The sequence below is a fragment of the Schistocerca nitens genome, chromosome 7, assembly GCF_023898315.1.
Source record: "Schistocerca nitens isolate TAMUIC-IGC-003100 chromosome 7, iqSchNite1.1, whole genome shotgun sequence".
NCBI lineage: Eukaryota > Metazoa > Arthropoda > Insecta > Orthoptera > Acrididae > Schistocerca > Schistocerca nitens.
Window position 1 is genome coordinate 224,194,442 of NC_064620.1, and position 17,003 is coordinate 224,211,444.

At 36.8% G+C, this 17,003-nt stretch overlaps 1 protein-coding gene across 1 annotated transcript in view; it reads right to left on the bottom strand.

Annotated features, from left to right (window-relative positions):
* Window positions 1-12,637: 12,637 nt before the first annotated feature.
* Window positions 12,638-17,003, bottom strand: part of LOC126195399 (WD repeat-containing protein 26) — a 161,331-nt gene continuing 156,965 nt past the window's right edge. Inside the window, exon 12 of the mRNA XM_049933993.1 lies at window positions 12,638-12,987. Within this exon, the coding sequence (XP_049789950.1) occupies window positions 12,905-12,987 (83 nt within the window). The 3' untranslated portion in view covers window positions 12,638-12,904. The remainder of the gene's footprint in view (window positions 12,988-17,003) is intronic.

The following is a 17,003-nucleotide window of genomic DNA, read 5'->3' on the forward strand; positions in this document are numbered from 1 at the left end:
GCATTTTACAATTGCCTTAAACTTTTTCCATAAACATTCAACATTGTCAGTGTCGGAACAGAAATTTTCATTTTGATCTGTTAGGTAGTCTGAAATCTGCCTTCTATTACTCTTGCTAAACAGATAAACCTTCCTCCCTTTTTTTGTATTCCTATTAACTTCCATATTCAGGGATGCTGCAACAGCCTTATGATCACTGATTCGCTGTTCTGCACATACAGAGTCGAAAAGTTCGGGTCTGTTTGTTATCAGTAGGTCGAAGATGTTATCTCCACGAGTCGGTTCTCTGTTTAATTGCTCGAGGTAATTTTCGGATAGTGCACTCAGTATAATGTCACTCCATGCTCTGTCCGTACCACCCGTCCTAAGCATGGAGCCAATTATTAACCCAGCTCGGTTGTTGAGTGTAACCTCCACCCATAATAATTCACAGGAACTATCCACTTCTACTTCACTACAGGATAAACTACTACTAACAGCGACGAACACTCCACCACCGGTTGCATGCAATCTATCCTTTCTAAACACCGTCTGTACCTTTGTAAAAATTTCGGCAGAATTTATCTCTGGCTTCAGCCAGCATTCTGTACCTATAACGATTTCAGCTTCGGTGCTTTCTATTAGCGCTTGAAGTTCCGGTACTTTACCAACGCAGCTTCGACAGTTGACAATTACAATACCAATTGCTGCTTGGTCCCCGCATGTCCTGACCTTGCCCCGCACCCGTTGAGGCTGTTGCCCTTTCTGTACTTGCCCAAGGCCATCTAACCTAAAAAACCGCCCAGCCTACGCCACACAACCCCTGCTACCCGTGTAGCCGCTTGTTGCGTGTAGTGGACTCCTGACCTATCCAGCGGAACCCGAAACCCCACCACCCTATGGCGCAAGTCAAGGAATCTGCAGCCCACATGGTCGCAGAACCGTCTCAGCCTCTGATTCAGACCCTCCACTCGGCTCTGTACCAAAGGTTCGCAGTCAGTCCTGTCGACGATGCTGCAGATGGTGAGCTCTGCTTTCATCCCGCTAGCGAGACTGGCAGTCTTCACCAAATCAGATAGCCGCCGGAAGCCAGAGAGGATTTCCTCCGATCCATAGCGACACACATCATTGGAGCCGACATGAGCGACCACTTGCAGATGGATGCACCCTGTACCCTTCATGGCATCCGGAAGGACCCTTTCCACATCTGGAATGACTCCCCCCGGTATGCACACGGAGTGCACATTGGTTTTCTTCCCCTCTCTTGCTGCCATTTCCCTAAGGGGCCCCATTACGCGCCTGACGTTGGAGCTCCCAACTACCAGTAAGCCCACCCTCTGCGACCGCCCGGATCTTGCAGACTGAGGGGCAACCTCTGCAACAGGACAAGCAGCCATGTCAGGCCGAAGATCAGTATCAGCCTGAGACAGAGCCTGAAACCGTTTCGTCAGACAAACTGGAGAGGCCTTCCGTCCAACCATTTTTAAACCATGTGAACCATTCATAACACGGAGTACAGCTTAAGCACTCATCACCATATGCTTTCTGCATCGCTTTGTGTGTCTCCGTAAAGGTTTTCTTGAGTTTCATGCAAAATTTAATGAAGACACAAAGTTCCTCCAACTCTTCCATCTTCAATTTCACAAACTGTGCAACAGAATGCTTTGCTCAATACAGCACTGAGCAATAACTAACACACATGCAATGATGAAATTTCTGGCAGTTATACATGAAACAGAGACATGTGCAGTGATGCAAACCACATTTTGCTCCAACACACCATTGGCATGAAATTACAAATGTCTGGAATTATTTCAACAGATCCTGCATGTATTGGACAAACTGCATGCACTATTGAAGATCAATACCAAGAACACTGACAGCACATTCGACTAAAGTATCCCAAGTTGGCAGTCACAGAGTACTGCTTGTTTGAGACCCTTGTGATGGAATACCAAGGCACTATGTTTTTACAGCACAAGTCAAAATACTACGACAACGTCATTAGAGAGGCCACCAAAATAGCACCACTGACAATCTCTTAAATGGGGACTGTGGCTGTAGACCCAGCAAGGCTTGGGAACCAGCAGTAGATTTAATTAAGAAAAGATTCAGGAAACACGAGCTAGTTATCAGGGCAGACGGTGTCCCTACATCCACACTGCTGCAGCTGTGGCATCTCACTGGGTGTCGTCATCCACAGAAACTAAAGCAATCCCCTTTTTGGCAACAAACGTGTGCATATGAAATGGCCCATGGTGGGTGGGACATAGGACAGCCACGTGCCGCCACTAGGTCAGTTCATCAGCAAAACTAACGATGACAACATGTCTTTATCACTGAAATACTGGGCCCACAGGACTCTATGACCCATCAGTGCACCCAATGTCTATTCCCCCCCCCCTCCCCCCCCCCCCACACACACACAAACATTCTGGCTTCTTGCTCACCAAAAGTCTCCCTTTGCATGCACTACGTTTAAGCTGGTTTTGTGGAGCTTAAAACAAAACTTAAAGTAGACCCTGTGTGCCTTCAAGTCAGCCATTACATATTTCACACATGCAGTAGAATACAGCATAAACTTTTGCACCGATGCACTCACAATGCTGCAATTGAAAGACACAACTAGAGGCACCAAGCAGCTTAAAGCCGATGCACTCACATTGCTGCAATGTGGCAATAGAAAGACACAACTAGAGGCACCTAGCAGCTTAAAGTTGTACTGCTGATCATTAGGTGCAATATTCAAACTCATTGAAAATTTTGGGTAGTATCTCATACCTTTATTTCTTGATTTCAGTGTAACTGATTAGAATGTTTTAACATTAAAATGTGATTTCACAGCCTGGCAAACCTTTTACTATTACTGTCACTTCCAAAACAGTAGAGGTATATGCAAAACTGTAGAGCACCAGGATGACATATTTTGAAATACTTAAACAGCATTGTGATTGGGTTGAAAAATAGAAAATATGTTTATGTAGTATCAGTACATATACTTATTCCAATATTCACAGGGTTTTTGTGTGTGATGCTATATGGCCACAAGAAAAATAAAATTTCTGATAGTTGCAGGAACTGCTCAATTTTTCCACTCCTCATATTGTGATAATTTTTCAATAGAAACTTAAGATCATCCACCAACATACTCAGATTTCCTCTTCCGTGTTTTAAGAAATAGCCTTTCTCTTAAAGATTACCCCTGCAACTTAATTTCCCCAGTGTGTTTATGCAGCATTGGTTCAAAATGGTTCAAATGGCTCTGAGCACTATGGGACTTAACATCTGAGGTCATCAGTCCCCTAGAACTTAGAACTACTTAAACCTACCTAACCTAAGGACATCACACACATCCATGCCCGAGGCAGTATTCGAACCTGCGACCGTAGCAGTCGCGCGGTTCCGGACTGCGCGCCTAGAACCGCTAGACCACCGCGGCCGGCTATGCAGCATTTTTCAGAAGATTGTTAAGATTTGATTCCTGATAAAATGGATACAATTTCCATTGATCCCAATAACTTAAGCCCATTAACTTCAATCTATGAAAGGCATATATCACCACAGAATTAACTTCTTGATTTGTACCTTCAACAAATCTGCAGGCAGTATCCTGTCTGCTTCTGCTTACACGGTCAGTACGTACTGGCTTGTTTTACATAAATTCAAAGAAATAGTAAATATTTACCCTGGCTCCAATATAACACATTGAGTCTACATCCAACAGCAACAACATTAACATTGTTCATAGGCCAAAATATGTTAATGTGAGACTATAAAAAAATTATCTTTTATAAAACAGAAAAATTATTTCCATTCTGAGCAAAATATAAGATCAGTAACACAATTACAATTGTTGGCTGACTTTGCACATAAACAATGAGGAATAAATATCACCTTTTTTACTAAGCAAAAATATTCATGCACAAAGGGGTCTACAAATGAGGAGGGAGCACTTGCCCCCTCCTGCAATCTGGATTACAAAATTTTTATTCACCACAGAATTCTCATCCATTTCTAGAAATTATTATCGACGAACCTATTACATACTGTGGCTTTAGTAATCTCTAGATGTTTGAGTGTTTGTCAACAGAGAACTGCACCATTTTCTTGGTACAGCAGCAGTTCTGGTGTTATCCTTCTATCAACATGGATGAGACTGTTTAGAGAAAAGGGGTCAAACAAAGTTCCCATTCTAATCTCTGCCACTTCCTCATAAAGTCCATATCGATCTGCATAAAAGGTCAGGACCAATGTTCTGGCAGTGTGCCCATTGCCATTTCCCAAAACTCTCTCCTATACTGTCATTGGCACAACCTAAGTTTGGCTGTAGTGTACACCTGGTCAACAGCTGTGCCCAATTCTCTCATCCTCCTGCCGCATACCCTGATGATAACAGTCGTCAGCCTTCAATTTGTACACATAATTTTCTGTGCTAAAAGAGGAAAAAACAGTGTTAAATTTCAAGGCCCAAAATATATCTTCCTCAAGACTGGAATTTTCTCAAATTTCACACACAGTGTATCATGTAGTCACAGTTACAAATTCTATAATATAGTTGACATTGCTGCACAATAACCTGTCAAACTAAGGACACAAGGGCCATTTTGGTTCAGTTCTAGCCAGTTAGTTGGCTCTACCAACCAATTAGATATTGATATAGTCAAATGCTTGATCAGAATTATATTTCACACAGACAAGCCAATAGCTTTAGCTTTCAAAACACTTGTGTTCAACATCAATTGTCCAGTAAATATCAAAATATGGACAACATGAAAATAATACAGTACATGCAACAACATGGTTTGTAAGCAAATACAATATTATTAATGGCATCAAAGTTGAAGAGTACTAGTCATGGTTTTTATTGCTCTTTATTTGTGTTAATGCCCAACAAGATTTTCTGTATTATTCTGCTTTTTCTATATCAGATTTTTAATTCTCTGAGTCAACCCAACATTATTGGTGTACAAATAATCTTTGTGAATTATTCTACCTTCATTTACTAACTCATTGAATCTTCTGAATTCAATCAATTGAAGATGTAACATCAGGTCATTAACCAAGAAAAGTTGTTTCCATAATTATATAAATGCCATACACTAACAAAATGTGTTCACCTTTTAGGTACTGAAGCTGTCTACTTTCAAAAGTATATTGAATGTTTAACACTCCGTGATTTGCTGTATCTCCAGACAAATATAGTTCTTGAATCGCAGTACATCCTCCAACCCACTAAATCATTATATTGCAAATGGCAATGACAGTGGAATTTGCCCTCTCCTCACCCCCCCCCCCCTCCCCTTTAAGGAAATTTTTGTGGACCCCTATGTCCAGCCACTAGGCATTATCAGCAAGTGCTGTATTCCTACATGAAAACTCACAATCCCACTCTTCTTAGTAATACTGAGCACCACAATGACCCAACAACAAGTGGCAAGTGATATTCATGGGAAACCCTTTCGAAAATAACATTTCATTGCAGAATTGCCTAGATGTAACTATCTATTGTTTGGGTTGCTTAAAAATGAAGTGGGGGAACTGCTATTTCACAATGACAAAACAGCAGAATTTTTTTCCATAATTGGCTGAAGGCATGATTATTCATTCTTTATGGAGAGAACAAATAAAAATTTCCAGTTTGCTGAGAATATTGAGGTAAGATAGGAATATATTTTTCATAAATTTGTTGCAAACTTGCAGCATTTTTTATAGTGGTGGTAAATAAGCATGAAACTTAAGACACAAGTGACTCCAAGATGCAAATTTAAAGTTATAGTCCACTTCTCTTCACCTTTCCTTCTTCAGGAAATTTCTTTCTCTCTCTACTTTTATCAGTCTTTGTCTCCCCTCATCTTCACAGAAGCTAGGTCACTCTCAATGAGGGTCTGAGTGACCTGTCCCATCTTTCCAGCTTTCAATAATCTACCCCTCTTTTCTCCCAGAAGGAGGAAAGCTAGAAGTCTGGAAAGCTTTCTTCTACTTATGTAAACATGTATCATCTCTACTTGAATTTCAACCCCTGAGAGCTAGTGATGGCAGGCATTCCTGTCTCCTTGTAATTTTACAGTAATCTGAACCTTTGTAATTTTGATAACAGCTGACATCCCAATTTATTTCTGTAATATCTATAACCAATGATACCTCATTAAAGCAGTCATGTCATACCAGCACTTTTTTGCCTAGTTTACTTCATTATTGCTTACATTTTTCCCCCTCCCCACAAGATGTATCTTTGCACCCCACTACCTGCCCCAGCAAAGATTGCTGCCCACCTCAGATGCAGAGGCAGTTAGAGACAATGGTGGCCATTTGTGTGTGTGTGTGTGTGTGTGTGTGTGTGTGTGTGTGTGTGTGTGTGTAAACAGACAGGGAGGGAGGGAGGGAGAGTGTGGGGGGAGGGGTGGAGGAAGGAGGAAGGAGGGGAGGGGGGAGGAGGGGGGGTGGATAGAGGAAGTGAGAATCTTTTGACAGAAGTATGTTATGAATTTTCCTCTTGCAAAACAGAAAGCGGCACCCTTTTATGTTCTTCAGACTGACAGCTCAAAAGATAAGTAAATTGCAATGGATGGTATCTGAATCCAAGCTGCTCAAAGTGTGCAATGATGCACAATAAATAAAACAAGACAAATGTATAGTGTCCCAGTATATCACAGAAAATACACTTCTTTTTAATCAATTCGTAAAAGGGACATAAACCTTTATTTACTCATGTGAACTTGGTTCACTTAATAAAAATAATAAAATTCACAGTACAAAAGTAACTTTCTACATCTGAATTTTACATTTTTAATTCAACTGTTATAATAATATTTTATATATATTTCAAAAAGAAATCAGGTATTATAGATTAAATTATTTATTCTTAAAAACAAAGGCAAACATGTTTTATGTCTTAATGCACTTTTATCACACATTTTCTTAACCACACTTTGTCCAAAATCTCATCATTTATTCCATATTCATTACTCTAAACACTGTAGAAATGTGTTATTAAACATGGAATTAAAGCTACAAGGAAATTATATAACAGTTTCCTTTTATTACTGTGCTCAAAGGAGATCTTATTCATAATTCTCACACCATTATGTATACTCTACTGCATTTCACAATGTGTCCTGCAGCAAGCAGAAGCATTTTATCACAATGAAGAATCCAGCATGAAAACCAAACACATTAGTACTCTCTACAGTTAGGATTTTTACACACTTCAATCTCACCAGACAATCTGAATTTAACAGATGAAGCACATTTAATTCAAAATGATCTTGTACTCTTAGAAATTTATTGATTCAATACTTAACACAGCAGTGTTACCCTTGCAACTGACAGAGCCCTAACCAAATCTATGCCCAACGTGGGGTATCTGTATTACATAATGCGGCAATCTTATTACTCATTCTATGCCATAACTGTTAATAAACTGATATATGATATAAAGACATATTCACTGCCTCTATATCACACAACTTGCAGCAACAATACTGGCCAGTAATCAGGGATATGAAGCTACATCTCTATCCATTTTTACAAACTTTACTGTATTGATCACTTAAGACACAATCAATAACAACAGTTAAGTTTTATACACTTAAAATCTGGAGGCACTATAAGGAAAACCAGTACCTTGCCATCTGTGAGTAAAAAAATTGTTATACATTCCACAACTGCTGCTATGTTAGATGTTAAGGACTTTTGACTTTTGACTTACTTCAATCTTTCAATCTCCAAAACGTTCTCCCTGGCTCTCTGGAAAACCCAGACACCAAACATGAAATATTCCTACACAGAAGAAAAATGAACTTCTGGATTAAATAAATCATTAATATAAAATTTGGGATACATAAGGTACTTTAAATGAAAATCATTCTCTTATACGAGAGCAAAAATAAGCGCAAGACAATTATTAGCAAAGCAAACAATTATTAGCAAAGATATTTAAAATATTGTCATATTTTTCTTTCACATACGCACTGCTTAATTTATCAGTGCCAATCAATGAATGACAAGAAAATGATTTACATGCTGGAAAATACATAAAGTTCTCGTGTTCCTAGTTACCCTCTTTCTCCAATGGGAAGATAATATAAATGATAATTCCTGAGATGTAAACAGTAATAAAACTTCCATAAAATTTATGAAAAAGATGAGTATAGACCATAGAAATTAAAAGTAATGCCAAGAAGTCTAACAAGCAAAAACATTATGGGATGCACAAGTGCCTCCATAGGACGGAGAAAAAGCCCAACATTGACAGGCTATGTACAGGCACTATGTGACAAAATTTCAGGATGGGAGAAACATTGTTCAAGTGAAGTAATGTGTTCAGGTTCTCCCATTGTACTATGGTCCACTTCAGCAGCTTCCAATCTTTCACAAGATACATCCAATCTTGAAAAGATAGTGTAACATAAAGAAGGATTTCCAACAACATGAAACCTGCACTAAAACTTTTGCAGCCAATTTATGGAGAGTGGGAGTAGGGGTGAAGTAGAAAGAAAAGTGACCACACTAACAGGGTCACATAATTTGACCAAAAAGACTTACTGATTTTGGACAAATATGTTTGCATAATCTCTTTCCCAGCAGTTTTATGAAACACATGGCTGAATATTTCAATAAACAGCATATGAAACTGCACAGCAATTGGGTACTATAAAAATAAGTAAGTACAACATCAAATGAGCAACAGACTTAAAAAATGCAGATCTCTCTTTTATCTTAAAATTTATCCAAATGCAATGTGATTTATTTTGACAGTGCAACAAATTTTGATTCATATACCATGTTGGAAATTAAATGATGTAAAGGCAAAATGAAATCTCTCTAAAAAGCAAATACCCAAGGCTCCATACAGAATATGAACTTATTTTCCCCATAATTTTCACATGAGAAACCAGGTGCAAATGTATGAGAAGCACCATTATCTGTGACACAAATGGATATTTCTGAAACAGTTTGCTGGCCTATTGTTTTCATAATTTAACTGTAAATATTATGTATCACCAGGGGTACTGTCAAGTTTATAAACTGGCATTTTCTGTAAACTGTAAACTTTTTAATAAGTATATTTTGAAATGAACATTCTTAAAATCTATTAAAACACATTTCTTTGGCATTCACATTTCAAAAGAAATAATAGTAAGTAGAGAACATATTGGAAGCACATAAATGAAGATGAATATGGAGTTTTTTCTGAATGTGTACATCGTGCAAAGATTGCCGACAAACCTATGTTTACATTCAGATGTAAAAGGATTTGCGAAGAGGGGGTCACCATTCATCATCAAATGGGGCATTCAGTGAGAGCTATAACACTCAGAGTGCATTAGACACTTGCAACTTTGTATATTCAGTTTGTTAAAATAAGTATATTATTTAGTGCTTCCATTATATGACCAGAAATTTTCTGCGTTATTCTCACTTATAATTTTATCAATCAAATAATTCACAAATAAACAGAGGATTATTAAAAATTAACCCTTACAATTAACAGCAACTATTGTGCTTAACCACTACATTTTTAATCAAAATGCAGTTAAATGAAAATACAGAAGATCACCATGTTAGCTAACAGTAATTTCTAGTTGTCTTTGTGTAAAATGACTACCTACCTACATAACTGTTTTTGACAGATCAACTGCATTTATGTTATTAACTCTCACATGTTGCTCACATCCCACCAAAACAAATAAGAAATTACCAAAATCCAGAGCAACTATAATGCATTACAAGAGACCACATTTCTCTAAACAACCACAGTTGAAAGTTTATTAATTTTTTTAAGCAACCGAGAGCATTAAAAATGTGAAAAATCAAAACTGTCAACTGGATAATTAAGTGGAAAAAATAATACTTTCCTTATTTCAGAGGTTCAAAGAAAGAGACCTATTTGGTTTTATGACATTTTGAAAGATACAGTTTACTCCAAATGTGAGCTATATTCTCCAAAACAAAGTATTAACTGTGGCTTTTTAGTTACTGAAATTCCCAGAAACACAGAGGTGAAAATGTAATGCAAATGATCAATACAGCCCCAATTCCTCAAGGTCTAACATAACCAAATATGTGAGCTGATATGGTTAATAGGAACAAAATTATTTCCTGAGGTTGCTGTGGCATAAAAGTTAGAGCATTGAACATGGTCTCAGATAAAAGGATGTAATATTTTCAGCTATAGAGACGCAAGACAGTTTAAGTATTAAGAAAGTTACTGTGAAGAAAAGTTGTGAGGAAAATAGAGAGTGTGAAAACTATTGAAATGGCACTTGCACAGTAACTACTACTAGTGTCAGTGACCGAAACTTTGATGTTCCTGTACACAAGAAATATGGAAGCAGAATTTGAACTGTCTGCCGACAAAAAATTATAATATAAACAACATAACCTTGTTACTATTGCCTGAGTCTTACATCTCCATCATCCCCTTCTTGAAATGTCATTGGAAATATAAACACGAAAAAAGAGAAGGTACGATACAAATGTATAAAAATTATTACACACTAGCATTCTTATATACAAATTATGAACAGCATTCAATCCGTTTAGATGGCACTTTTGCTGCAAAAACAGCTCTTTTCCTGTCTCTGCTCCTCTCTCTCTGTCTGTCTCCCCTTACAGTTTCAAAATGAAACATCTAAACAATCATCAGTCTTTGCTACGATACTGATAATCAGTAAGGCCTTGTTATTAATTTCAAAAAATGACATAAATACTTTGGAATGATACAATATGTGATCACAGTACTCATTTCATCTCAACAAACCTAAAAGCATTACACCAATTGTGCAATTTGTTTATGGGTCATTTTATTTATTAAAGGGCTGAATTGTGGTATCACATTAAATTTTCTTCTTTTTTTTCTCTCTCCCTCCTAGTATAAAAAATCCTACTTATTATATTTATTGCAGCATACACTTCTTGTGTCACAATTCTATAAATGTGTAGAAATATGAAGTGGTATACTTCCAAAGACCGGTAATGATAACAAAGGCACATTTCATACTCAGTTTGACCAAATTTCTGAGTAATAGAGAGAAATTGAACACTCATATAACGCAGGACAAAAACTGGAAAAGCTCAATTTAGTACAGTTTTACACCACTTAACAATAATAATAATAACAACAATAACAATAATAACATCAACAAAGAGATAGTTGGCAATCAAACGCTGCTGTTTTTTAAGCATACAGAGCAACAAAACTTCCTGATTATTGCTGCAAATAATAATAAATATCAAAGATAGGCTGTGTAACATGAACCATATAAAAAAAATACAGAAAAATATCTGTTAATGAGTAACGGAATTTTTACTATAAATTATAAGTATTGCCGCAGATTTTGTATTTTGTTAAGGAACTCTCATTCATGCATAAATATTAAAAACCTTATATTACGTGCAGATTGTTAAACACTACAAACATCAGCATGGCAACTCTCAAAGAACTGTACATTAATGAAAATATGTAATGTGCAACTGATCGTCGTATCAGTCACTAACAATTATGATGCAGGAGATAACCACAATACAAAGAAAGGACTGCTATCACCAGGACTGACAAGTACAAACACCCTCACATGCAAAGACAATACCAATATACGGAAAACATGGAAGGCATTTGAATTTGTTGAATTAGTATTCAGTGCATAAAAATAGAAAATGGTTTCCAAAAGCAATAAAGGATTGTTAAATACGCTTCACAACTGGAGACAACTTATTGCTCTGTCACTTTTCACTGACAGACAAGGTAACAAATATGAGCACTGTGGACTCATTTATCACAGCAGTTTGCCCAAAAGACCATAACATACATTTCAGTAAATTGTACATTTCTTGTGCACAATGTAGGTCTTCCAATGAAATTATATTTTTTGTGCACAGCACAGTTGTTCCAATAGTATGGACAATCAAGTAAATTCTTAAGATTTTCACTGGTATTAAATGAAAATCATGCATAAATAACATCATTAGAGAGTACTTTGAACTTGATCAAAGTACAATTAAATAATTCTGATTTGTTTTATGGCATGAAATCTCAAAGTAAACAGTGTTACTGACAGCACATTAATTCAAACAGTATTTACATGAAACAGCATCACCCTCAATCAGCTCAATCCTTTGTTTGTATTCAGTATGCCTTACAAATCATTAACAAGTATAACTGTTTAGTCACTGCGAGAAAAATTTTAATTTGAATAGACTGCATAATTAAGTTCACTCCGATGCTCTGTGTCCTATGTAGCCTAACACAAAAAAGACTAAAAAAAGTTATGACATTTCTGTTCTTTCTTCAGCTAATCCAATAAGGAAACCCAAACTTCAAACTGCAGTAATAAATGTCAGACCTTTTCTCTTATCAGTATTCATAACAAAAGACTTCTCACAATTCACATCCACTGTTGTGATGCCCCTAGATGATTGTTCTCTGACATTTATCATTCTAAAATATTCTCCAGCTGACTCAACAATAATCAAGATTAAGAGAAAGGAAAGGCTTCATGTGTTTCAAGACAAAACAAATCACATAATTCTCACAGCAGAGTAGCAAGTGAAAAACCATGCAATTTATCACAATGGACCATACTGCCCTCTTATTTTTTGAAAACCAATACCAGTGTTCATTTCTAAGAGAACTGATGCAGTACCACACAGACTGATATGAAGAAACATGTTCACTTTTATTTTAATTTTTACAGAAATAAATCACAGAAACATTGTACAAATGATTGCACGAATTCTCTATTCCACCAGGTGTTTCATTCACTTCTCTTCCTACTTGATATGCACGACAACATGCAAGCAGGACCTGCTCCAGGTATGGAAATCTTCTTTGATGTGATGCCCATGTGTTGCTACAGTGTGACAGAGGGAGAAATAGAGAAGGGAAGGAGGGAGAAGTAGAATGGAGCAGAGGACCACATTACTACTATGAACCCAAGTCATGCCAGACACTACCATTCGAAGATGGCGATGAAAAGACACCTCCTTCACTACTTGAATTTGCATAACCTGGAACAAAAATTTATGCCATTAAAATGAGCTTTAAAATAATTGTGAAAGCATATCAAACATTTGCACGAGAGTTACAATATTTCAACAGTTTACTATATTGGTAACAGCTGTATACTTAATTGTTTGCTACAAAAGCAACCCAGAAAGTGCAATATTCCTGCTTCACGCAAGGAAATACTAACAATCTTCTGGCTTCGCGAATGGAAAATCAGCTTACAGAGTTTGTAGAATTTACTTATTTTACATATTAACCATTTAAATTAAAATCTGATGAGTATCAACATTATTTATGAGCCCTACTGTCTGTATCAAATACTGTTTTCTTTTGAGCACTTATTCATATGTTTCTAAAAAAAAAAAAAAAAAACATGTATAACTTTAAAATGAATTGGTTACATTGGAAATAACTTCAAGTTTGATGAAATAAGAGGATGTCTTGATTAAGCAGAGTACTAAAGCTACATCTATAAGCATAGACTTTACATGGATCAACAGTTTCATTTTGATTATCTTTGAAATGGGCTACTTAAGGGTTTCAGTACACAAGAGAGATTATATTTCTCTGCAGAATGAAACACAACTTATATTTAAGAGTCAAATGGAATTTCAATTTTATGACTTTTTTGAGGTTATGAGACTGACTGCTTATTAACTCTTGCAGTCTCAGCAAGTAATATTCAATATTAAATGTGCTTTACTGATTACATAATCTAGGTAGCCCCTCTAAATTTACTATAAATGTAGAAAAGGGTACTTTTTCAGGCATTATTTTTTTGGTCTTACCACATCCACAAAACAAAAAATATTATGATTTTTTTTCCAGGGGAATGTCTCATGAAGCACGACAAATCATCCTGTTGTTAATGAATGGACATTATCAATGATCTGTGGACCTTACTTTGCAGCCTGTTATCTGCTAAGGAATCCATTTCAGTTCCAACAATATCCAGCAGTACAGAAGGTCACTCAGATCAAGTGTCATACGTTTGAGTTAGCCAAATATAACTGATGTAGAAGATGTTCCACAGATTGCAAATTAATGAGTTTTCAACTCAGTATTCACTCAGTGAATGTACTACTATATATAAGTATGTCATTATCACCATACATAATGACATTTTCATAATGCAAATGTTTTGCACATGTACGGTTTGGAATGAGATATTTTTATATCCCCTTATTTACATTGGAAGATTGCCAAACCACTCTAACAGTCTGCAAATGGTTCTAAGACCCACACTCACTATGAAAGATTCTTAGCAACTTTCACATACTTGTATCCACAACCAAAATGAGGTGTATTTATTAATACTCATTATAGTAATTGACCTATTACACCACCTTGTCATCATCAAGTATATCTAATCAGTTAAATAATGAACCACACACCATAAAACAAAGGCAGAGGAGTGTGAAGAAACAGTGTCAAAAACATTACTATTCACATAAACTAAGTTGATACTCAGTGCGGCAGCTCATAGGAGTGACCTCAAAGGCATTATTCATTTACAGTAAGTTCCAGCAGCCACCATGCTGAGTGCCAACTTGGTTTGTGTGAATAACACATACAGTATATGCTAACTTACTGAAAGCTGACATACTGAGAACCATGCCCATAGTATAATTAGAAACTTTATAATTTATATAACAACCAGCTGCATGTCATTACCTTAGAAGCTAGGTTACAGAAAGGCAAACCTATGTTTACAGTATTTGTAGACTTAGAGAAAGTTTTTGACAATGTTCACTGGAATACTTTGTTTCAAAGTCTGAAAGTGACAGGGGTAAAATACAGGGAATGAAAGGCTATTTATAATCTGTACAGTAGCCATAAGGTAGTTACAGGGAGGCATGAAAGGGAAGCAATGGTTAAGAAGGGAGTGAGACAGGGTTGTAGCCTATCCCCGGTGTTATTCAATCTATACACTTAAAAAGCAGTTAAGGAAACCAAAGAAAAATGGAATGGACAGCATCTTGAAACGAGGATATAAGAGGAACATCAACAAAAGCAAAACAAGGATAATGGAATGTACTCAAATTAAATCAGGTGATGCTGAGGGAATTAGATTAGGAAATGAGACACATAAAGTACTAAATGAGATTTGCTATTTGGACAGTAAGGGGGGTTGAAGTAGAAAGGATATAAAATATAGACAGGCGATGCAAGGAATGTGTTTCTGAGGAGGAGAAATTTGTTAGCATCAAGCACAGATTTAAGAGTCATGAAGTCTTTTCTGAATGTATTTGTATGTAGTGTAGCCATGTATGGATGTGAAACTTGGACGATAAACAGTTTAGACAATAAGAGAATAGAGGTTTTAGAAACGTGGTGCTATAGGAGAATGCTGAAGATCAGATGGGTAATCACATAACTAATGAGGAGATACTGAATGGAATTGGGGAGAAGAGGAATTTGTGGCACAACTTGACTAGAAGAAGGGATCGGTTGGTAGGACACATTCTGAGGCATCCCGGGATCACCAATTTAGTACTGGTCGTGTGTGTGTGTGTGTGTGTGTGTGTGTGTGTGTGTGTATTTTTGCAAAGGCCTTGCTGGCTGAAGGCTTATTTTGTGCCAGTCTTTTTGTTGTGTCTATCTGCGACTCAGCATCTCTGCTGTATGGTTAGTAGCAACTATTACTTTCAAAACATTATTTAAAATTGTAGCAGTTTCAAGAAGAACATTTCTATGAAATTTAGAAGCCAGGATAACAACAATATAATAATAATTACTGGTACTACCTTTTTTGTTTGCTTTCATGCTCGTATCTGAAAATTTTTTCACCGTATTTTTTGTCCCATGATATTGTAAACCACATGTTGTGACCATCTGACGTAAAATAATGTCACCATTTTGTGGGCCCATCTATAAATTACATCACACATTAAGGAGGAGGAAGAAGAGGAAGGCTCAACACTGTGCGAATGGGGTGGGGGGGGGGGGGGGGGGGTGTATGAGACATAAGCTTCATGTTGTTAAATTGTGATGACTGGGTGTTTTGTGATGTCCTTAGATCAGTTAGGTTTAAGTAGTTCTAAGTTCTAGGGGACTGATGACCATAGACGTTAAGTCCCATAGTGCTCAGAGCCATTTGAACCATTTTTTTTTTTTTTTTGTGTTAAATTGTATGGTTTTGTTTCGGTTTTTTATGAGAACTCTGCACTCCAATTTTAATGAAAAACTGTAAAATACTACTAATTCTATCATTATTATTCATTAAGGTTTTAATTTGTTTGTATCACTTTCTGACACATGGTGGTTGTGCGAAGTGATTGTCATTCATGCTCACTGTATCTACGGTGTCATACTTCAGCTGCCTTTGATATATGCGTTTCGAGGCTTTGACAAAACTGCCACCCCTCTCATTTTGTCTATGTTGAACTGGCAACATCATTCAGTCGAAATATGACTTGCTGAGTGATGGACTTGTTTTTCTTGGGTCTATTATTTTGTGATTTTCAGTTTGTCTAAAAAATTTAAAAACCTTAAAAAAGTGAAAGACAAAATTAACACCTTGGTGTGAAGTCTGAAAAGTAGTGCCAATGTTGAAGGTGACGTGGATTTGAAAATCAAACCACACCTTTCTGTCTGTCTGTTGGAGGTAATCATCTCAGAAGGTACAGTTCTCAATATAGTATAGCTGGATTCTTCAAGGTGATTTAGTACAAATATTGTATGAAATGCCCATATTCATCATTTTGCATGCTTACCTTTAATTACAGGTAGAAACCAAACATGATATACCACAAGACACTAAAGACATTGGCATGCAACCAAATGGAAACCAGTTACCTCAAACAGCACCTAAATCAATGTCTATTCAAAACACATCCAGAAATCAGGAATAAAATTGTAATACTAGAATCTGAGCCCTGTAGCTTGTTGTTAGCATGCAATGTCGGCACATGGTGACAGATCAACGTTACACCGAAATTCTAAGGTGCTGCACATCATTGGATGACTTACAAGCCGAACTATGCAAACAAGGGTATACTATCAGTGGATCAGAGTT